Here is a 23,022-nt window from a genome sequence, read left to right as displayed (position 1 = left end):
AAATTCACACAATACTTTTTTCAATAATTAAATTAATTTCTTTTTTGTATCTTTATCGTTCCAATACGAACAAACCAAATTTAAGTATGAATTCATCATTTTTGGTATCCTTTGGTTTCGATAATTATTAGTCTAAATCTTAGGGTTTATATTAAAGACAAAAAAGAAAAGAAGAAAAAAGAAAAAATATGCCGCCTCGTCCGCAGCAATATCTGCTGACTAATAAGTCCTCAACACGACAAAATCATGCTCCACTCCCCACACAAATTACAATTAACCTTTAATTAATCCCTTCAAAATAACCCTCATTTAACGGCTACTAACATAGATTAATTAAAAACTGGTTTAGATTTTCAGACAATGATTCTCTCTTATATGAATATCATGGTTAGTCTTCACTCCTTGGAAGTTCAAATCCCTCTCTCTCTCTCTAACAAAATGGGTTGCGTTCCTATACATCTCTTTCTCTCTCTCTATCTACTCCTCCTTACCCAAATCTGCGCCGATCAGACGGCTAAAACCTACATCATCAGAGTCGACAGCTCATCTAAGCCGTCCGTTTTCCCAACTCACTACCACTGGTACACAGCGGAGTTCACTGAGCCCGCAGCGATTCTCCACGTATACGACACCGTTTTCCACGGCTTCTCCGCCGTGCTAACTCCGTTTCAGGCCTCCACCGTCCTCAAACACCCCTCCGTCCTCACCGCATTCGAGGACCGCCGCCGGGAGCTGCACACCACGCGCTCGCCGCAGTTCCTCGGCCTCAGGAACCAGCGCGGGCTCTGGTCCGAGTCCGACTACGGCTCCGATGTCATAATCGGGATCTTCGACACTGGAATTTGGCCGGAGCGCCGCAGCTTCTCCGATCTGAACCTCGGCCCCGTGCCGAGGCGGTGGAGAGGCACGTGTGAGGCTGGAGTGAGATTCACTAAGAGGAATTGCAACAGGAAAATCGTCGGAGCTAGGTTTTTCGACAAGGGGCACCAGGCGGCGTCCGGATTTGGGGGATTTATCGGTGGAATCAACGAGACCGTCGAATTCAAGTCGCCGAGAGACGCCGATGGACACGGCACGCACACCGCCTCCACGGCGGCGGGGAGGTACGCCTTTAAAGCGAGCATGGAGGGTTACGCCGCCGGAATCGCGAAAGGAGTCGCACCGAAGGCGCGCCTCGCCGTCTACAAGGTCTGCTGGAAGAATGCAGGCTGCTTTGATTCGGATATTCTCGCGGCGTTCGACGCCGCCGTGAACGACGGCGTCGACGTGATATCGATCTCAATCGGCGGCGGAGAGGGGATCTCCTCCCCTTACTACCTCGATCCCATTGCAATCGGCGCATACGGGGCCGTTTCGAGGGGGATTTTCGTCTCCTCCTCAGCTGGCAACGACGGCCCCAACGGGATGTCAGTGACCAACCTCGCGCCGTGGCTCACCACCGTCGGTGCCGGCACAATCGACCGCGATTTCCCCGCGGACGTCATCCTCAGCGATGGCAGGAAATTCTCCGGCGTGTCCCTCTACTCCGGCGCGCCCCTCAACGGCAAAATGCACAATTTAATTTACCCGGGAAAATCAGGGGTGCTCTCCGCCTCCCTATGCATGGAGAACTCGCTCGATCCAAACGAAATCAGGGGGAAAATCGTCATCTGCGACCGTGGCAGCAGCCCCCGCGTCGCCAAGGGTTTAGTCGTGAAGAAAGCTGGCGGCGTTGGGATGATCCTCGCCAACGGCGTCTCCAACGGCGAGGGTTTAGTCGGCGACGCTCACTTAATCCCTGCTGTCGCGCTCGGCTCGGCCGAGGGCGACGCGATCAAAACCTACCTCGCGTCGAACCCGTCCGCCACCGCCACCATCTCCTTCCGTGGCACGGTGATCGGAATCAAGCCGGCGCCGGTGGTGGCCTCGTTTTCGGCCCGGGGGCCGAACGGATTAAACCCAGAGATTCTTAAACCGGATTTAATCGCCCCCGGAGTCAACATTTTAGCCGCCTGGACCGACGCAGTCGGTCCGACCGGGCTCGACTCCGACAACCGGCGGTCAGAGTTTAATATCTTATCGGGCACGTCCATGGCGTGCCCCCATGTAAGCGGCGCAGCGGCCTTGCTAAAATCCGCACATCCGGATTGGTCGCCGGCTGCGATCCGGTCGGCCATGATGACGACGGCGAGCCTCACCGACAACTCGCTCGACTGCAATGCTGGACGAGTCGAGCAAGAAACGCGCCACCCCCTACGACTTCGGCGCAGGCCACATGAATCTCGATCGCGCCATGGATCCCGGCTTGGTCTACGATATGTCGAACGTGGACTACGTGAATTTCCTCTGCGCAATTGAATATGGGCCGAAGACGATCCAGGTGATCACGCGGTCGCCGGTGCATTGCCCGGCAAGGAAGCCGGCGCCGGAGAATCTCAACTACCCTTCCATCGCGGCCCTATTTCCGAGCGGGGGAAGCCGGGTGGCGAGCAAGACGTTCTTTAGAATGGTGACGAATGTGGGGGAGGAGGCGAACGCAGTGTACAGAGTAAAGGTCGATCCGCCCAAGGGCGTGAGCGTTACCGTGAAGCCCGGGAAGCTCGTCTTCTCGGAGGGGGTGAGGAAGCTCGGCTACTTCGTCACGGTCACCATCGACGGCAAGAATCTTGTGATGGATGATTCCGGTGCGGTGTTTGGGGCTCTTTCGTGGATGGATGGGAAGCATGTGGTGAGAAGTCCCATTGTAGTTACTCAAATTGAACCTTTGTGAGAATCAAAAAGATTTTTCAATCATGTAAGAAATCTTGATGGTGGGGCGAAAGGGGAGAAGGGAGTGTTAGTGTGATGTTTAACTATTTGCTTGTAAATTTTGTTTTTCGTTTTTGTTAGTTAACTAAGTTGTTTGAGTTGAGATTAATGTTGTGATGATGTGTTTATAGGTGATATGTTTGTTTAGTGATCATGTTGTTGTCCAAGAATAGAGAGAGAAGTTCTTGTTAATGACAGAGACTTGTTTTGTTTTTTTTTCTTTTCTTGTTATGATGATATACAATCTTTTTGCATTCTAGGATATCATTATATGACTTTTGCAATGATTTTGAGGCTTTGTTCTTTTCTTTGAAATGTGAAACATATCATAATTTCTTACCAACCAAGTAGGTCGTGTGAATGGTGTTTCATCTCATTTTTTGGCTCTTTGAATGTCTGAGTTAGTAAGGGATAATTGTGCCTAAGGTATATTTTTCATCAAGTTTTGGCCTCCGCACACGAATTAAAAATTATGCCTTTAATTATACGAATTTTTGTCTATTTTAATTTTTCATACGGTTGTCCATTAGCTTCTAAATTAATATCAGATAAAAACTAATTGTGCGACAAAATTGGAACAAATGCAAGTTTGTGTATTTAGAAGTAATTAATTAAATGATGAATGTTGTCAAATAGGAGTATGAGATAAGATTTTGCAATGGAAGATTTCGACCTGAAAATGGACTATACTATGCTTTTATCCACATTGGATCTAATAATATATCTTAAGAGCTTTGGATCTCTTTTTTCTCTATAACTTACACTTTCTTTATTTTAATACTTATATTGCTTTGAGTATCTTATACTAAAGGTAAAGGTGATCATGAAATTGCTTTATCTTGGATAACTAATTTATATGACCGAAAGTTAGCAAGATGCATCTCTTACCAAGCATCATTAATTGCAAACTTAAGAGTAGCATGTGTTACACCAATAAAAACATATAGTGACATGATTTATTTGGTGGAGTGAAGATCTCTTACAAAATTCGAATTGAAATACTTTATGTCTCCTATCTAACAAAAACTAATACAAGTCAAGTTTCATTTTAGTTTAGGTTGTCTATTCCCTTTATGACATTGACATGCATTAAAATCCTCGAAGTAGTTTATAAGATGCCTAGTGAATTTGTGATCCAACATCATGATTAAGGAAGGCACTACCATTAGCTTTATAGGGGGCCAAAAGGGGGTTAAATGAGTAGTGCATTTAGGCAAAGCATTGTTGAAAAAGCACAAGTGTTTGAACAAGAAATGATTATAGTCAGCATCCAATGAATTTTATGCTTTTATAATCACTTTCTCTGGAGTTAATTATGTGTAGTTCTTAATCAAATAATACTTCCACCGTCAACTAAAAATTAGGCATAACTGCTATTTTTGGTGTTCACAAAAAATAAGGCATTTTTCATTTTAGTACATGGCCCACATATTTTCTTTAATTTTTATCTTTACAGATATCCTTTATTTACAAAAAAAAAAAAAAACATCTATAATTCAATCTCAATCACTCATTCCATATAATAGTGAGACACTTTTTTCACTACATCAAAATCATCATCCATTTTATCAAAATATGTGCCCAAAAAATGTGCTACATTTTTGAAGTATAATTTTTTTTATGTATATAGAGATAATGGATTTAGTGAAAATGAATATCTTCCGTGAGGAATAAAAATATATCAATAAATCAATGAACTCGATATGAACAAATCAACGTAATATATGAATAACGTGTTCATCTAATATGATTATCCATGTATTACATCGATTTGTTCATATATGATTGATGAATTTGTTAATGTGTAATTCTCCAAATAACGAAGTTAACAAAGAGCAGAACAACCATATACTCATATGTATAGCTACGTACATACAGATGCTAATCGTTTGTCACATGATACTTCCATCTAAAATCACACTATCAAATGTTACATTTTCTTTATGAATGAACAAGGTGATTTTAAAGATCTTACAATCGTCGACTCGATACGAAGTTAAGTGATTTTAAAGATCTTACGATCGTCGACTCGATACGAAGTTAAGTTGATCTAGCATTTATGTATACTAATCTTCAATACTTGTGGTACTAAATATGAGATTAAGTGATATTTGATATACCCGATTGTAATATAACATTATTTGTGGCCATAATAAGACAATTTAATAATAGGGATTGGACCATATGCTTAATATGCAGCTGACATGATCTTACCTACTAAAAGCCATTTAGATTCTAGCTAAGCTTGAATCAAAAAGGCATTTTCACCAAATGAAACTAAACAAAATTACAATGTGATTAGTAAGGCCAATTATACATAATCATGTCACCTTAGAGCATCCACAGCGCAGCTGTGGAGACCCGGTTCGACGCGGTGCGAGGGAGGAGGCTGTGCGCTGGAGACCTGGGCAAGGTTGAGGCTGCGTCTTAGCGGTGACACGGGTCGATGGCCGAATTTGTTGAATTCGTGCGCTACACGCGCAAAGCAATAGAAAAAATAATGAATTGGGGATTAAATGGCGAAGGAAATTTGGGGAAGAAGCAGGCGTGGGGAAGTCAAATAAAGGCAGAGGGTGTGTGGGCGGGTTTGGGTTTTTTACTTGTTTTTTTTTTTTTAACTTTTAAAATTATTTTTTCTTTTGAATTCTTTAAGTTTTTTTTTACCAAATTTTAATTATTGTAATATTTTAATTTTAATAAAATATGAATTTTAAAAATAAAAGTGTAGAAATGTGAATTTTGTGAAAATGAGGATCTAAGCATCCACCTAAGACACAATACATTGGAGAGGGGTGTGTCTTAGGTGGGGCCCACTCCTAAGACACCCCTCTAAGCAACAAGCATTGCGGATGCTCTTACTCTCTTTGTATGACTTTACCTACCAAATATATATATCTTTCATGCTAGAGTGTTGCCCATCTATTTGGAATGCACTTCTAGCAATTAAAAAATCAAACATGTGTGATGTGTGACAGAGTTATGGATGATCGTTTTATTATGAGATGAATTGATTTATTAATTTAAATTCATATTTAGTGACATGTTTATAATTATAAGTTAGCATAATTCAAAATATATAACTGAAATATGGATTTGGATTTGAATTTCGACCAGTCTCATGAATTCATGGTGAAACGGTCTCACACATTTTTTTTGTATATTTAATTGATATCCACCCAAATTTTATTTAATTACTAGTCGAATACGTTATAAATATAATTTTTTTTCAAGCTCTCAGAACTTGCAAAATAGTATATTTGACTCAAATTGATTAAATCATACCATATACACAAATAGAGTTGCGTTATTATACAAACCAAATTTATTATATGAATCTCTTTGAATTACTCTATCCGTCCCACGATTCTTGACACGTTTGGTTTTGGCACGAGAATTAAGGAATTGTAGATTAGTGTTTTAAATGTATAGTTAATAAAATATAAAAGTGATAAAGTGATAAAGTAGGAAATATAATGTAATAAAAGTGATAAAGTATGAGATAAAAGGTAATAATATGTGTCAAAATTCGTGGAACGACCCAAAAAAGAATACGTATCAAGATTCGTGGTATGGGGAGTAACTGAAACATTAAGATTTCATTTTGAAAATGATTTATTCAAAAAAAAAAATGAAATGTTCACCAAATTAGAATCATAGACCATGAATTCATTCAATAAAAATGATAAATCCATCGTCAATTTTCGCGATCTAAATCCTGATAATGCTTCATATTTTACGCGTTGTATATTTCGACTCATTTGAATCACTCTGTATTTAGAGGCTAATGGTAACCTGATAAGCTGAAAATTTGTTTAATAAAATAAATATTTTATTTTGGGACTTTGCCTTAAATCAGTTAATATTAAATTGGGGATTGGGCTTCTGAGTGTCAACATCAATTATTTGAGCCCAATGGCAGGAAATTTTATGGGCTTTATAATGGCCCGAATCTTTAAGTTTGGGCTATTAATGGGCCACCTCTAATATTATTATTCGGCCCTTTTCATTTAGCATACCATTGTAGAATTTATTAATCTAATGAGATTTATTATAGAAACAAAAACTATCATAATATGATGAATCCTAATCAATGTTTTATTATTAAAAATTGAAGTTTAAAAAATTACATATCCTAATTATTAAATAATCAATCCAAAGCCACCTATTAACTAATGTAATTGAAATACTCCATGTTAAAAAATAATTACACACCCTAGTGAAGCACAATAAAATGGAACATGAAATCTCGAGTGTGTATAATTATAAACACCATGTTGTGATGACGCAAAATGTACAAAACTACCTACCTGATTAGATATTATTTTAAACTAAAAAAGAAATCAGATACTATTAGTTTTTATTTATTAAAAAAATATTAAACCTTGAGATTCGGCTGGTCAAATGTTTACAAACTCCCAAGAGAAATATTTTATTTCTGACAGATATGTTGGTTTACTTTTTTGATAGGGTAAATACATAAGCGAACGGTTTGCTCTACACTAAATATTTAATACTCACAAGAAGATTGTATATTATTATTATTTTTATTTAATCATAAAAATTATGTGTTTTTCTTAAATAAGAATTTTATTTATATCCATATTCAATATTTATTTATTTTTTATTTGGGGGAGTTGGGGAGGGGGAGCAGTGAGGTTTGAACCTGAGACCTCACTGTTCACACACAGGAGGTCGCACCGCTTGGTGTCCCCTTGGGGACATATTCAATATTTATAAAATACTCATCATTTACTTTTTATAATTTAGTGAATCAAATACTATCTTTTGTCGAACCCTTCAACACTAAAATAACATTTTCAACTATTTTATTAAAATTCGTGCTTTTCACTTCACCACAAACTTTTTGTGAACGGAGGGAGTATTTTTTATACATCCACAATAAATATAATTTCGTCTCTCACTTTCTTGTTACTTTGTTACATATGAAAATAATAACTATTTAGATAAAATAAGCCTAGATAAAAAGTAGTTAAATACACAAAAACAAAATTTTAAAATTTTGAGTTCATAATAATAAAAAAATTAATCCATCTTATTGTTTTGTTCATATTTTATATAGAGTTAATATATAAAAGTATCCACTTTCATATTGTAAAACTAAAATCTAGCCTATGAAATAAAAACATTAAAATATGGCCAGTTTTTGTGTAAAAGTACAAAATTACCCCCCACTTAAAAATTGTAAAAAATGGCCGGTCACAATTCACACCACACCTTCAATCCTCTCTCTCTCCCTCTCCCTCTCGCCACTCGTCCGCCGCGCCGCGCGGCCACTCAATCTCCGGCAGCACCGCACAGCCACCACCACCGCGACGCACAACACCTTTTTCTCATCTCCTCCGGCGACCACAACTCCTGCTACAGCCGCCGCCCTCAACAACTCTCCCTCTCTGCTCGAGCTCCGGCGCCTGAGCCCTAGCTCCCCCAAATCCAGACGTCCTCACCCCTACCCTTATCTCTCTCCGGCGAAGAGAAGCCAGATCCGCCGGCCATCCAGATTCAGGCAGATCTCTCTCTCTCGACAGATCTCTCTCTCAATTCGACAGATCTCTCTCGATAGATTCTTTCTAATTTTCTAGTTTCTCTCTGTGTTGGTGGAGGTTTTGGTGGTGGACCAGACCTAGTCACGTTCTTCCAATTTAGGGTTTCTGCGACCGTGCCTTCATCGAGATCGAGGATCTGTAGACCGGAAAAGTCGGTGGCACCGCCGACGGCGAGGGAGGGGGAGAGCGCCAGCAACGAATCGACGACCATGAATTGGGTGAGAATCGTGGATTTTCGCCGCAACGACCAATCAAATGAGGTGATTTTGCTGCCGTGGGCGACGTGGAGCGAGCCGTAGGGCGTGGTGGCGATCGCCGACGGCGAATCGCGGCCGCTGAGCGGCAGGATTAGGGATTTCTCGAGGTTGAAGACGTCGAATTGGGCAGGGTTTGATTGGGAGTTGATGAGGAGATTCTCGATGCATAGCGGCAGCAGCGCCGCTCAGAGACGGCACATTTTTCCAGGCAAAAAAAATCCTAGTTACATATCTGAATAATTTTGGGGATTTTTGTCTTAATTCCTTGAAAAAAACTTTAGATCTGAGACGTTTGTGAATGATTTTCGTTCTGAGATTGTTGATTTGGAGATTGAATGCTGAGATTGTTGATTCGAAGGAATTGTTGTATTTTGATTGTAGATTGAATTGATTCGGATAATATTTTGTTGTATTTTGATTGTTGATTTAGAGGAATTGATGTATTTTGATGGTAGATTGAGTTGTTGTATTTTGGTGTTGTACAACAATTTGATTGAGCTGTATAATTATTTTTTTAAGGGAAAAGGTGCAGATTGGCCCCCGAAGTAGTAGCCCCTATAGCGTATAACCCCTCTTACTCACTGTGTGTGCAACTAAACCCCTGAACTCCGAGAAAATGGTGCAAATTCCCCCCTCTGACCTAACGCCGTTAAGTGTCCGTTAACGTTTGGGTTTAATTGCACCCTCTACTTCAGGGGTGGATCTGCACCTTAATTTTTTTTAATTTTTTTTTAATTTCAACAACCCACCTCCGGCATCAACTTAACCGCCCCCCGTACTCATCGGCTCCAACTTACACTTTGTCAGCTCGCACACGCTCAATCTCTTGATCGTCGACTGCTTACCGCCGACATGCAGCAGCATCACCAACTCCAGATGTGGACCTGGATCGAATCCTGCTTGGTCCAAATCCATATCCGTATTTTTTTACTTAGGTCAGGATCTTGTCCAAATCCATTAGGTCTAAAAAAACGAGATTCGTGTCCACATCCATTAGATTCACAGGGTCTCGAGTCCTGACTCGGATCCATTCTTTTTTCTTTTATAAAATAAATTTACAAATATTAAATTAACCAAAAATAAAATCATAATTATTATCTAGAGTTTTAATAATTATTCAAAAATAAATAAATAAAATTTAAATATATATTATATAGATAAATATATACACAAGTAATATCATAAGATAAGCCTAAAAGGTTAAGGTGTTGGAGGAGATGCTGTTGTGCGGGGCGGTGAAGAAGCTGGTGGCGTTGCTGCATGTAAGCGGTGGGCAGTCGACAACCAAGAGATTGGGCGCGTGCGAGCTGACAATGTGCAAGTCAGAATCGATGAGTATGGGGGTGGTTAAATTGATGCCGGAGGTGGGTTGCTGAAATTATAAATAAAATAAAATAAAAAATTATGGTGCAGATCCACCCCTGAAGTAGAGGGTGCAATTAAACCCAAACGTTAACGGACACTTAACGGCGTTAGGTCAGAGGGGGAATTTGCACCCTTTTCTCGGAGTTCAGGGGTTTAGTTGCACACACAGTGAGTAAGAGGGGTTATACGCTATAAGGGCTACTACTTCGGGGGCCAATCTGCACCTTTTCCCTTTTTTTAATGTTCTTAAATTCACAACCAAATTTATGAATTCACAATTTAATGTTCTTGAATTCACGACCACATTTATGAATTCACAACTAGATTTAAGAATTCACAACCAGGTCGATGAATTAATAACTTAATGTTCTTGAATTCACAACTAGCTCGATGAATTCACAACTTAATATTCTTGAATTTACAACCAAATCTATAAATTCACAATTAAAATAAATTACAGTTTTAATTGTGAATTCAAACTTTAAAAACTCAAATTCACAACTACTTAAATTCACAACCAAAATAAATTCTAGTTGTGAATTCGACTGATTGTGAATTCACAACCAACATAAATCTGGTTGTGAATTAAATTTTGGTTGTGAATTCACAACCAAAAAATTCTAATTGTGAATTAAATTTTGGTTGTGAATTCGACTGGTTGTAAATTAAATTTTGACTGTGAATTCGACTAGTTGTGAATTCACAAACAAAAAATTCTGGTTGTGAATTCTCAATTCACAACCAGTGTGAATTCACAACCAAAAAATTTTGGTTGTGAATTCACACTGGTTGTGAATTGCGGGATTGTTTAAAGGGGTGATGTAAAGTGGACATTTTTTTAATTTTTAATGTGGAAGGGTATTTTGGTAACAGTGGCCATTTTTTAATATTTTTATCTTAATGGACAATTTTTAATTTTACAATATAAAAGTGGCCATTTTAAAAATCAACTATATATATATAGGGAGAGGTTCAAGAAAGAACCATAAATAAAAGAAGACCGGAGAATCATTTTCAGCCATTCGATCATCAAGATCTACGGTGGATGCATCATCTTGTTGGATGAATGCAGATCCTAGGTTCGAATCCTGAAGGGAGCATTTTTTTTTAATTTTTTTAGTGCATTAATTTTAACAGCGAATGCATTAATTTTTACAGTGGATGCATTAGATTTGATGGTTCTCCCGTTCTCACAAATAATGTAGTTCTCTCTAGAACCACACCCTATATATATATATATATATATATATATATATATATATATATATATATATATATATAAAAGAGTGGATTTTTAAAATGGCCACTTTTATATTGTAAAATTAAAAATTGTCCATTTATTATTTATTCAAAACAAAAAAATTTAATTAATTTTACTATTTTATCCACATTGTAGCTATCTTTGTAATTCTTTGTATTTTACAAAATTATAATTTTTATACACACACATAGTAAAATTAATTAATTTTTTTTGTTTTGAATAAATAATAATAAAAATTTAATGTATTTGACCTTTTATGTCTAAATATATTTTGTCGAAATAGCATCTATTATTTATTTACTCAATTTTCAATGGTTTCCATTATCTAAATACAAGTCAATAATAATAATAATAATAATAATAATAATAATAATAATAATAATAATAATAATAATAATAATAATAAATTCTTTATTTTTCTATTACCGAATGACCTAAACGGTACAAATTGTTTTAAATTAAATATCTACCGACGTGTGGATAAATATATATATGTATATTTAAAAAAAATCTCAAAAACAAACAAATTAGTAAACCGTTAACAGTTACCTTTTACAGCTTACCGCCGCGGCAGCAACGCGGCTTCTGCGTCTCTTGCTTCGTGTCACAGTCTTCACACTTTCTCCCTCTCCTTCAACCGACATCGCCATTTCTTTCCTTAATTGCTAAGATCTTCCAAAAATATCACACCATATCATCACCTCAATTTCAAGATATCCCAACTATGTCTTCAAACACTCCTAAATCTCTCTATCCAGAAGTTCCCCTAACCAACCCAGAATCCAACTCTCCATTCATCCCCAATAACTCTTCTTCATCCTCTTCCATGTATCCGACAATCCAGATGAATGAATTAGCTGAGAATCTGTTTCCTGAGACCGACGAAGAAGAAATCCCCAAAAGAGGGGCGCCGAATCAACCCGAATTCGAGTCGTTCGAGCAAGTTCTCGTCACGATTCCGGGCGCGATCGTGCACTTGATCGACAAGCACCGCAGCGTGGAGCTGGCGAGCGGCGATTTCGAGGTGGTGCAGCTCCTGCAGGGCGGCAACGCGGTGGCGGCGCTGGCGCGCATCGGGGAGGAGATCCAGTGGCCGCTCGCGCGGGACGAGGCGGCGGTGAAGCTCGACGACTCGCACTACTTCTTCAGCCTCAGAGTCCCCGCCTCCGCCGACGGCGGCAACGGCGACGATTTGCTGAATTACGGATTGACGATTGCCGCGAAGGGGCAGGAGGGAAAGGTGAGGGAGCTGGACGCGGTGCTGGAGAAGTTCAGCGCGTTCAAGGTGGAGGAGGCGGCGGCGGGGGTGGAGCAGGGGTGGTGGGGGGCGGTGACGAGGGGGGTGTCGCCGGAGGAGATGAAGGGGGAGAAAAAGGAGGAGGTGGAGAAGAGCGCCACCGCGTATTGGACCACGCTGGCGCCGAATGTGGAGGAGTACAGCGGGAGCGTGGCGAAGATGATCGCGGCGGGGTCGGGGCAGCTGGTGAGGGGGATTTTGTGGTGTGGGGATGTCACTGTGGATAGGCTTAAATGGGGGAATGAGTTCTTGACTAAGAGGATGGGGAAGGGCTGCAGCTCTGAAATTAGCCCTCAGGCTATGAGGAGGTTGAAGAGGTAGTTTTTTTTTTTTTTTAGTCTTTAAATTTGTTGAAAAAGATTTGTTTTTCAAGATTGAGTTTTTGTGTGTGATGGCTTGCATTCACTTCTTGGTATGTTTGTTGTATCTAATATGGCTGATTTGATTTTGATTTTCTTTTTTGCCAATTTTTAAATTTGTTGAATAGGGTTTGTTTTTTTATGGTTGCATTCACTTCTTGGTATGTTTGTGGTGTATCCAAATGGGTAATTTGAGAGCTTCATTTTCTTGGATTGCAAATTTGTTGAATGGGTAGTGTAGTGAGAGCTTCATCTTGTGTTAGTTATGGTACTGGTACTAATGCTGTATGTACAAGTGTGTTTTGCGTGGTGATGGAGAATGACACTGGAGTGTTTTATTTATTAGTTTATTTTAACTATTAAGCCTTTTATTTATGTTGCATCAGTTTATGGGCTTTTAGTCTATATATAGATGTTTGTTTCAACTTCTCCGGTGTATTCTAGAAATTCTTGAATCAATGGAATATGAGTCTTACCCATGTCTTGACCATGTACGGTTGCAATTCTGGCAGGGTGAAGCAGATGACGAAGAGGTCGGAGAAAGTGGCGACGGGGCTGCTCTCCGGGGTATTGAAGGTCTCTGGTTTCTTCACAAGCTCAGTTGTGAATTCTAAGGTGGGCCAGAAGTTCTTCAGCCTACTTCCCGGAGAGATCATCCTTGCTTCCTTGGATGGATTCAGTATGTTTAATCTCTCTCACTTTTCATATCTATCTATCTATCTATCTCTCTGAGAGAAAGAGAGAGACTTGTCATTTGGAATGTGTTATATAAATTACACTTTTCAGCCCCCACCTGGCTCCTCTATATTGTTTGATGCTTTTTGGGGAAGTGGAAGTTATTGTTAACTCAAACCTTTTTGGTGTGTGATCACAGATAAAGTGTTTGATGCCGTTGAGGTTTCTGGGAGGAATGTGATGTCGACTACATCAGTGGTTACAACGAAGCTCGTCTCGCAAAAGTAAAACTTTTACAGTCTTAAGATAATAGATTGTGTTGCAGAGAACTTAGAACTTTCATGATTAGTAAGATAGAGTACATGATTTGAGTTTTTTTTTTTTATTTTTTTTGTAGATATGGAGAGCAAGCGGGGGAAGCAACAAACAACGGGATGGGGGCTGCAGGTCACGCCATTGGCACAGCGTGGGCCGTGTTCAAATTGAGGAAGGCTCTCAACCCGAAAAGCGCGTTTAGACCTACGGCCTTCGTCAAGGCTGCTGCCAAGGCCAATGCTGGTAAGTTGAAGGATGAACAGAAGAAATGATCGTTTTTGGGCAAATCAACTTGCACAAAGCCTTTTGTAGTTTGTGGTTAGAAGATAAAACGTGTTATGTTTGCTTGAGATGTCGTTTTATCCCTCTCTCTCTCAGTCCCGGATTTTGAAAATTGTTTGGGCATTGTTTTATATATATGATGTGGTTTTACATTACAATGGACTCATCTTTCTCATCATGGATCTTGCTCTGGAAATTGAATTATAAAAGGGAAAATTGCACCTAAATACACAAACTTTGCCGAAAATTCATTTTTGACGCGATTCCAGGATTTTACATTTTAATACACCAATTTAAGAAGTTGTTCAATTTTGACACAATTTTGAATTCCAGCGAGCGGGATATTGACGTGGCGGCCGGAATCGCCACGTCATCACCACGTCACACACACACACACACTCCACCCTCTCTCTCTCACACCCTACTCTCTCTCTCTCTACACGTCAGCTTCCCCCCACCCCCCGATCGGACCCTCCCCCTTCTCCCACCGCGTCGGACCCTTTTTCTTCCCCCACCACCCGCCGCCACTTCCCCCACAACCGCCGAGCCCATCGTCAGAGTACCGAATCGGGGTCATGGTCCTCAGAAATGCGTTGTCGGAGTACTGAATTGGGGAATTGCAGAGGTGAATTCGGGTTTTGGGTTTTGGATTTGAGGAGAAATCGAGCCCTAATCCCTTGTCGATTTTGTTGGCGGGGAAGGGCGGTGGAGGGAGAGATTCGTGGGGAGTGCGGTGGTGGGGAAGGCGGTGGAGGAAGGGGTGTGGTGGTGGGGAAGAGCAGGGGCGGCGGATCTGTGATGGTGGTGGGGAAAGGCGGTGGAGGAAGAGGTGTGGTGGTGGGGAAGAGCAGGGGCGACGGATCTGTGATGGTGGTGGGGAAAGGCGGTGGAGGAAGAGGTGTGGTGGTGGGGGAGAGCAGGGGCGGCGGTGGAAGAGGCGGTGAGAGAGAGTGATGGTGGTGGGGGAAGCCGGTGAGGGAAGTGGCGGCGGGTGCGACGCGGTTCTGGGAGGGGGAAGTGGCTGACGGCGGGAAGGAGGGTTTGCGGCTGGGGGCTCGACGGCGGCGGTGCGACGCGGTTCTGGGGGAGGGGGAGGGTCCGACCGGGGGAGGGGGGTTGGGGGGAAGCTGACGTGTGGAGAGAGAGAGAGTGGGGTGTGTGTGTGTGTGTGTGACGTGGCGATTCCGGCTGCCACGTCAATATCCCGGTCGCCGGAATTCAAAATTGCGTCAAAATTGAACAACTTCTTAAATTGGTGTATTAAAATGTAAAATCCTGGAATCGCGTCAAAAATGGATTTTCGGCAAAGTTTGTGTATTAAGGTGCAATTTTCCCATTATAAAATTTGATCTTGCTGTGAATTTAATCGATGTTGGAAAAGATGGTGATAGTTAAAAATCTCTCACCCTCTCTCATTTGTGCACCGACAAATACAGATGAAAAAAAAAGAAAAAGAAAAAAAAAAAAAAAAAAACAGATGGAAATAAGTGCCAAAATCATCGGGGTAAATGAAAACAAGTCCAAAAGGTAGGTAACGATCAATAAAATCAGAAGTTAAGTTAACTAGGGGGCTTAGCCCACTGGCCACCGGGTCCTCACTTAAGTGAAGTGACCCGGGTTCGACCCCTCTTGGGAGCGAATTGGAGATTGGGGAGATATAAGGTGGATTTTGGTGAATGGAGAGATAAGGTGGTTCTTGGAGTGGATGGGGGAACTAACTACTAATATCTAAAATGACTTTGCCCGATCAAAAAAAAAAAAAAAATCAGAAGTTAAGTGAAATAGGAGGGGTTTGATATTGGCTAATACATTATATTAGCTAATTTAGTACAGATCAGTCTAGTATTTGGTAATAATGCGGATGACCCGGTTTAATCCCACGATCGAGTATTATTAATCCAGATATCTGGATTAATAATACCACCTACCCCCTAGGATTAACTTAAACCGGGATATTCTCTATTTAGCCATAATAGCAAATACCAACTCAGTATTAATAATCTATCATTATCCACGCTAAATATCCTGGTTACAAATTATCCTACATAATCATTTACTGAAAACCAAACGAAATGTCCACGAAATGATAAATAAATAATAAGGTAGAAAAAAAATGAACTAAATATACATATACATGCTCTTACCATTCACCAAAAAATAGGCATGAAGGGGAATCATACGAATTTTAATAAAAGTGATTGAGTTTAGAGATGGACTTACGTGAGCGCATGGAGTGAGCGCGCATGGTGTGAGCGCGGGTCTGGGTCACGACCCGACCCGGATCCGGCTCCACCTTAAATATTAAAAAAAAAAATATAACCGATTTTAATATATTATATAAAACTGTTAAAGCATTGAATATCAAGAGAGCCCTTAGCTCAGTTGGTTTAGGCTCCACAGCTTATGCAAGCTAGACCTGGGTTCGAAACCCACTAGGAGCGAAATTTTGGGCTTCATTTCATTTATTTTGTTATTTCTTTTAATACTTGTAGTTTCTTTCTTTTAAGTATATAGTTTCATTTATTTTGTTATTTCTTTTAATACTTGTAGTTTCTTTCTTTTAAGTATATAGTTTCTTTTTTTTTGTAGTTTCAAAATAATACTTGTAGTTTCTTTCTTTTAAGTATGTAGTTTCTTTCTTTTAAGTATGTAATTTCTTTATTAAAATAATACTTGTAGTTTTTTTTTTTGTAGTTTATTAAAGTAATACTTGTAGTTTTTGTTTTTTTTTGTAGTTTCTTTCTTTTTTTGTAGTTTCTTTCTTTTAAATATAGTTTTTTGTAGTTTTTTTCTTTTAAATATGTAATTTTTTTATTAAAATAATACTTGTAGTTTCTTTCTTTTAAGTATGTAGTTTCTTTATTTTAAATATGTAATTTATTTATTAAAATAATACTTGTAGTTTCTTTCTTTTAAGTATGTAGTTTTTTTTTTGTAGTTTCTTTCTTTGTTCAATATTAAAGGTTTCATTTAGTTTGAAAAATAGTATCATTTGTTCTATATTAAAGGTTTCATTTAGTAAGAAAAATAGTATCATTTGTTCTTTTATTCTATATTAAAGGTTTCATTTAGTAAGAAAAATAGTATCATTTGTTCCACAATATTTCAAATGACACTTACATGTAAATGACATTATACTAAACCCTAAACCCTAAACCCTAAACATTATGACACTATCAAATGACACTATGACAGTTCAAATGACACTACGAGATTTCAAATGAAACTTCAACAATTAAAATGACACTATAAGATTTCAAATGTTACTATGACATTTCAAAGACACTTCGAATGACGCTATGACATTTCAAATGACACTATGACATTTCAAATGACATTATAACAATTCAAAATGACACTATAACATTTCAAATGACACTACAAGATTTAAAAATAACACTATGACATTCAAATGACACTACAAGATTTTAAATGACACTATGACATTTCCAATGACACTACAAGATTTCAAAGACATTACAAGATTTCAAATGACACTTCAACAATTTAAATGACACTAGAAGATTTCAAATGATACTACAAGATTTTAAATGACACTATGACATTTCAAATGACATTATTCCATTTCAAATGACACTTCAACAATTCAAATGACACTACAAGATTTCAAATGACACTATGACATTTCAAATGAAACTTCAAAAATTGAATGACACTACGAGATTTCAAATAACACTATGACATTTCAAATGACACTACAAGATTTCAAATGACACTATGACATTTCAAATAAAATTTCAACAATTGAAATGACACTACAAGATTTCAAAAGACACTATAACATATCAAAATGACACTACAAGATTTCAAATGACACTATGAGATTTCAACTGACACTTCGAATGACATACAAATGACACTATAAGATTTCAAATGACACTATGAGATTATAAATGACACTATAAGATTTCGAATGACACTATAACATTTCAAATTGCACTATAACATTTCGAATGACACTATAACATTTCAAATGACACTATAAGATTTCAAATGACACAATAATATTTCAAATGTTATTGTGTCATTTCAAATGTTATAGTGTCATTTGAAATCTAGTATTGTCATTCGAAATGTCTTAAACATCATTCTAAATCTTAAAGTGTAATTTCAAATCTTATAGTGTCTTTTCAAATGTTAAAGTGTCTTTTGAAATCTTGTAGTGTCATTCTAAATCTTAAAGTGTCATTTCAAATATTATAGTGTATTTTGAAATGTTATAGTGTCATTTGAAATATAATAGTGTCATTTGATATTTTATAGTTTCTTTTGAAATGTTAAAGTGTCATTTGAAATATTATAGTGTCATTTAGAATATTGTAGTATCATTTCAAATGTTATTGTGTCATTTGAAATCTAGTAGTGTTATTCAAATTTTTAAAGTGTCATTAGAAATCTTGTAGTGTTATTCAAAATATTAATGTGTCATTTCAAATGTTATAGTGTCTTTTGTAATGTTAAAGTGACATTTGAAATATTGTAGTGTCATTTTTATGTTGGAGTAGTGTCTTTGAAATGTTAAACAATCATTTGAAATCTTGTAGTGTCATTCGAAATGGCTAAGTGTCATTCTAAATCTTAAAGTGTTATTTCAAATGTCATTTAAAATGTTATAGTGTCAATTTCTAAATCACTTAATGTCAATTCAATGTATTAATAGTGTCACTTGGCAAGTAGTGTCATTTATATTTACGAATAGTGTCAATTATAGAAAATGTCATTTACAACGTTATAGTGTCAATTATTATAAGTAGTTTCATTTCTATATCCAAATAGTATCACTTAACAAGTAACATAGTTTCATTTTGAATAAATGATAGTGTCATTCTTATAAGTAGTGTCATTTCAAAAGCACATAATGTTAATTCGATGTATTAATAATATCACTTGACAAATAGTGTCATTTATATTTTCGATAAGTGCTAATTTAGAAAATTTCATTTACAAGGTTATATTAATAAAAGATACATATATTTAGATTACAAATGACATTTTAAACAAATCTAAATGACACTATTTTTTTTAGTAAAAGTCATTATTTTTCTTAGTAAAAGACAATATCTGCATTAATAAAAGACACTATCATTATCCCAGATATTGTCAAGGTATAAACAATGCTGCTTAATTATTCTGCTAAATTTTACAACAGCAAAATGTAACTAATCATACTTATACAGCCAGACATAGCAGCACCCGGGGTCGAAATCCTAGCAGCATTTTCACCTCTAGCTTCGCCCTCTGACAGCGATAAAGATCACAGATCGGTTAAGTACAGTGTGCGTATTATCAGGAACATTGATGTCTTGCCCACATGTTTCAGGAGCAGCTGCTTATGTGAAGTCATTCCATCCTAATTGGTCACCTTCTGCTATCAAATTAGCCCTCATGACTGCTGGTAATGTCAACTCTCTTCTCCTGCAGTCTTTGAAATCTTGTTTCTCGCCATGACTTTTATGCATAGCTTGGAAAATGGATTCCCATAGGGATTCCGAAGCAGAATTTTCCTACGGGGCAGGGCTCGTTGATCCAGTCAAAGCTGTCAATCCTGGCCTAGTCTACGAGACATCTCCACAAGATTACATCAAAATGCTTTGCAGTTTGGGGGATGATGCTGCACTGCTCACAAAAATGTTTCGAGGAAATGTCAGCTGTCAAGCCGGAGAGATTCAATTACCCTTCAATGACTAGTCGTATCAATGCTGGTAAAGGTGATCGAGTTGTGACATTTTCAGAGAGAACCACAAGAACAGCTAAGAATGTAGGACCAACGTACAAGGCTGCAACGAGCAGTGGTCCAGACAATAAGATCGTGGTGAAGCCTAGCATCCTTGCGTTTGGAGCATTGTACGAAAAGAAATCATTTGAAGTGGTGATAAGTGGGAAGATTAAAGGGAAAATGATGTCAGCTTCACTGTAATGGTCTGATGCATTATTCTGTATGCCGATGATCTATAGCTCCATGATGCAGACCTGTTTTCAAAGGAATTTCTAAGGAATATACATGTAAAACTGCAATGATTATAATTCTCTGCTTCAATAAAATAAACATTTTCATAGTGGTGTACCACAAAACAAATAATGTTGGGAGAAAGCTCACCAGTGAGAGCCCTTCTCCTTCGTGTCCAACGGCAAGAAAAGTCTTTGATAATCCAGGCACCGGTCCAATAACTGGTTTTCCTCCGGGCACTGCGAAAAATGGCATATGTAAAATATCACAAGACAACTAGCCATAAATCTCGTGATCCCCACGACTCACCCAACTGATTCCATACATTCCATACCAAGCAGGTGAAATTAAACCTCTAAAATTAAAGATTCAATTACAGTCTAAGAACGTCATACCCACCAATTACAGACAGAAAAGCAAGAGAGATTGAGAGAGAGAACAGAGGGCAGAGGAAATCGAGTGTGTGAGAGAGAGAGGGTCACCTGGTCAGGCGGTGGCGAGACTCGCTGGATTTCAGAAAGAGAGAGGCGGCCGAATTTAAAAGAGAGTTAGGGCTCGATTTGAGATGTAGGTGTTCCACAAAGGAGAGATGAAAAGAGAGAGAGGCTCTGCAGAGACGGAGCAACGCCTCACGGGCGGCGACGGTTGGAGGGGACGCGGCTGGAGAGATATAGGGTGTAGCGAGACTCGACGACCAACGATTAGAGCTAGCGGCGACGTCAGCGAATGGAGCTTGAGAAGGCAGATCTGGACTTCGTCGAAGAGGACGGAGCTGAGGGCGGCGGTGGCTACGTCTTCGGCGATGGGAGTTTGAGGGAAAAGAGAGAGAAAGCAGTGGAGCTTTCGAGAGAGAGAAAGCCAGATAAGTCAACAGATCCACTTTTTGTCCGGCCCGGCCCGGCCCAGCCCGCGCGCGTTCCGTGAGCGCAAGATTTGAACTGCGCTCATATAAGTTTTTGTGTTGAGTTTATTATGAGTAAAGAAAAAATGACATCTTAAAATTAGTGGTTTAATGAATAATGGGGATAAAAATAATGGGAAGTATGGAAAAATATCTAAATAAGTTGGTAGATTAAAGGTAATATATTGTGAGATAGAGTCTATAAATAACATATGAGTTTATTATGAGTGAAAAAAAAAAAAGACATCTTAAAGTTAGTGGTTTAGTGAATAATGGAGATAATAAGTGGTGGGGCCAAATGTGGTCAAATATATAAATAAATTGGTAGATTGAAGGTAATATATTGTGGGGTAGTGTTCATAAGTAAAATATGAGTATTTTTTATGGCCATCTAAGAAAGAAAAATTATGACTATTTTTTATTGATGGAGTCACAAAAAAAGTATACAGGAAGATATTCAAATAAATTTTTTTAAATAAAATGAAAATAGAGAATCATTCTTAGAGTTGGCAATGGATATTGGACCCGGTCCAAATCCGTGGATCCACATCCTTTTTTAAGGATCAAGATCTCAATTTTTTGGACCTGACGGATCCGGGCCGGATCTGGATCTCAATTTATAAAACGGATTTTGATCTGGATCTTGAAATTTTAGATTCAGATTCGGCCCGTGGATCCGTTTTTTATATATATATATTTTTTTATATTTTACTCCCTCTGTCCCGTTAAAAGCGGTCACGTTCTTTTCAGCACAGAGATAAAGAAAGGGATTGTTATGTTTTAATTAAGTGTTGTCCACCAAAATTAAAGAGTTAATTAAGTCTTCTTTTCACTACATCTGTTCCATTTTCTGGTCGACGGCGTCGCCGGCGACTCAGATCGCAAATCGCGAACCAGATCCCACAAGAAATGAAGCAAACCAGATCGCAAATTGCAAACCAGCTCAAATCTTGGAAAAAATTTCAAGAAATGAAGCAAATCTCAAACTAGAAATGAATTGAGGCTAAAAAATAAAGCTAGAAAATCATATTCCCAAACCATATCACAAATCGATACCTACCGCCACCACCAAATCAGCGACAAATAGATGCCGCCGTCCCAGTGGTAAGGCCGCCCTCCATGACCCCGCGATCTGGCGACTTGCTCCGATGGGTGGTTGCCTACTGCAACTGTCGCGGTCGACTCACTCGACCGAAGCTAAAATTCAGAGTTGCTACAAACCGAAGCCATGGATTGAAGCAGAACTATAATCGGCCTTAGGTTGATGTTTGGCTGAAGCTTATTTTTCCCAAAACACAATTGGATCTATGAGAGAGTCCAGAGGGGCGAGAGGCGGTGGCGGCCATGGGGTGGCGTCCGCCGAAGAAGAAGAGAGAAGGAGAAGGTTTTGTGTTGAGCGGCACTACGGTGTGGGTGTGTGTGTGTGTGTGTACGCAACGTGAGAGAGGGGGAGAGAGAGAGAGAAAGAGAGAGAGAGAGAGCAAAGGCGAGGAAGAGGGCGGTCAAGGGGCGGGCTGGCTGCCGACGGCCAGCGCTGCTGTCGTCCGCCAGAGAAGAAGAGAGAAGGGGGAGGTTTTGGGTCTGCGCGTGTGTTTGTATGTGTGTTTTTATTTAAAGAGGGTTTATGTTTAATTAGAAATTTGTTAATTAAATTAATTAATTGAGCTTAATTAAACTAAACATTTCTATTTTAAGAAAGTGGCCACTTTTAATGGGACAAACCAAAATGGAAATGTGCCACTTTTATTAGGACGAAGTGAGTATTTATTTTACTAATAATATTAAATATATTAAAAATTAAAAATAATACACAAATTATATTCAAAAGTGATTTAGAAATTAAAACTAAGAAACCCTGGCTGCCCATCTGACCATCTCCATCTCCATCCATCTCGCCGGTTGGCGCCAATGTCGTCGACCCGTCCGGTGCCAACATCGCGAGTTCAGCGGCCAGAAACTACATCGTGGCGAGTTCAACGACAACGACTTCT

General features: G+C 38.9%; 2 protein-coding genes and 1 long non-coding RNA gene across 4 annotated transcripts; 2 read left to right on the top strand and 1 right to left on the bottom strand.

The window, feature by feature from the left end:
- Positions 1 to 331: 331 nt before the first annotated feature.
- LOC130989318 (subtilisin-like protease SBT1.6) lies at positions 332 to 3,004 on the top strand. The gene is given in 2 exon segments (XM_057913280.1): positions 332 to 2,187; positions 2,189 to 3,004. Coding segments are annotated over 2 exon segments (2,388 nt in total). The 5' UTR covers positions 332 to 360; the 3' UTR covers positions 2,750 to 3,004.
- Positions 3,005 to 11,640: 8,636 nt separating this feature from the next.
- Positions 11,641 to 14,340, top strand: LOC130989317 (protein EARLY-RESPONSIVE TO DEHYDRATION 7, chloroplastic-like). Of its 2 annotated transcripts, XM_057913278.1 has the most exons (4): positions 11,641 to 12,848; positions 13,403 to 13,569; positions 13,765 to 13,849; positions 13,963 to 14,340. In XM_057913278.1, exons 1-4 carry the CDS (start codon positions 11,959 to 11,961, stop codon positions 14,150 to 14,152), a joined length of 1,332 nt encoding a protein of 443 aa, XP_057769261.1. In that variant the 5' UTR covers positions 11,641 to 11,958; the 3' UTR covers positions 14,153 to 14,340. The 2 variants fall into 2 exon arrangements, with proteins under 2 accessions (XP_057769261.1, XP_057769262.1); XM_057913279.1 differs by having other exon boundaries at positions 13,765 to 14,340.
- Positions 14,341 to 19,245: 4,905 nt separating this feature from the next.
- On the bottom strand, positions 19,246 to 21,032 carry LOC130989316 (uncharacterized). The gene is made up of 3 exons (XR_009090561.1): positions 20,613 to 21,032; positions 20,281 to 20,369; positions 19,246 to 20,153 (listed from the first exon to the last, which is right to left on the bottom strand). It is a non-coding gene; the product is annotated as an uncharacterized LOC130989316 (long non-coding RNA).
- Between the last annotated feature and the right edge of the window lie 1,990 nt (positions 21,033 to 23,022).

Source organism: Salvia miltiorrhiza, chromosome 6, assembly GCF_028751815.1.
Source record: "Salvia miltiorrhiza cultivar Shanhuang (shh) chromosome 6, IMPLAD_Smil_shh, whole genome shotgun sequence".
Taxonomy (NCBI): Eukaryota; Viridiplantae; Streptophyta; class Magnoliopsida; order Lamiales; family Lamiaceae; genus Salvia; species Salvia miltiorrhiza.
Note: the sequence above shows the minus strand (reverse complement) of the source record. Positions and strands in the feature narration are given on the sequence as shown.

What these genes read in the sequence shown, in the direction of transcription:
- LOC130989317 (XM_057913278.1), top strand. Translation starts at nt 11,959, where the DNA reads ATGTCTTCAAACACTCCTAAATCTCTCTATCCAGAAGTTCCCCTAACC. An exon ending in TGCTTCCTTGGATGGATTCA is followed by an intron (nt 13,570 to 13,764) that starts GTATGTTTAATC and finishes GTGTGATCACAG; the next exon opens with ATAAAGTGTTTGATGCCGTT. An exon ending in ACGAAGCTCGTCTCGCAAAA is followed by an intron (nt 13,850 to 13,962) that starts GTAAAACTTTTA and finishes TTTTTTTTGTAG; the next exon opens with ATATGGAGAGCAAGCGGGGG.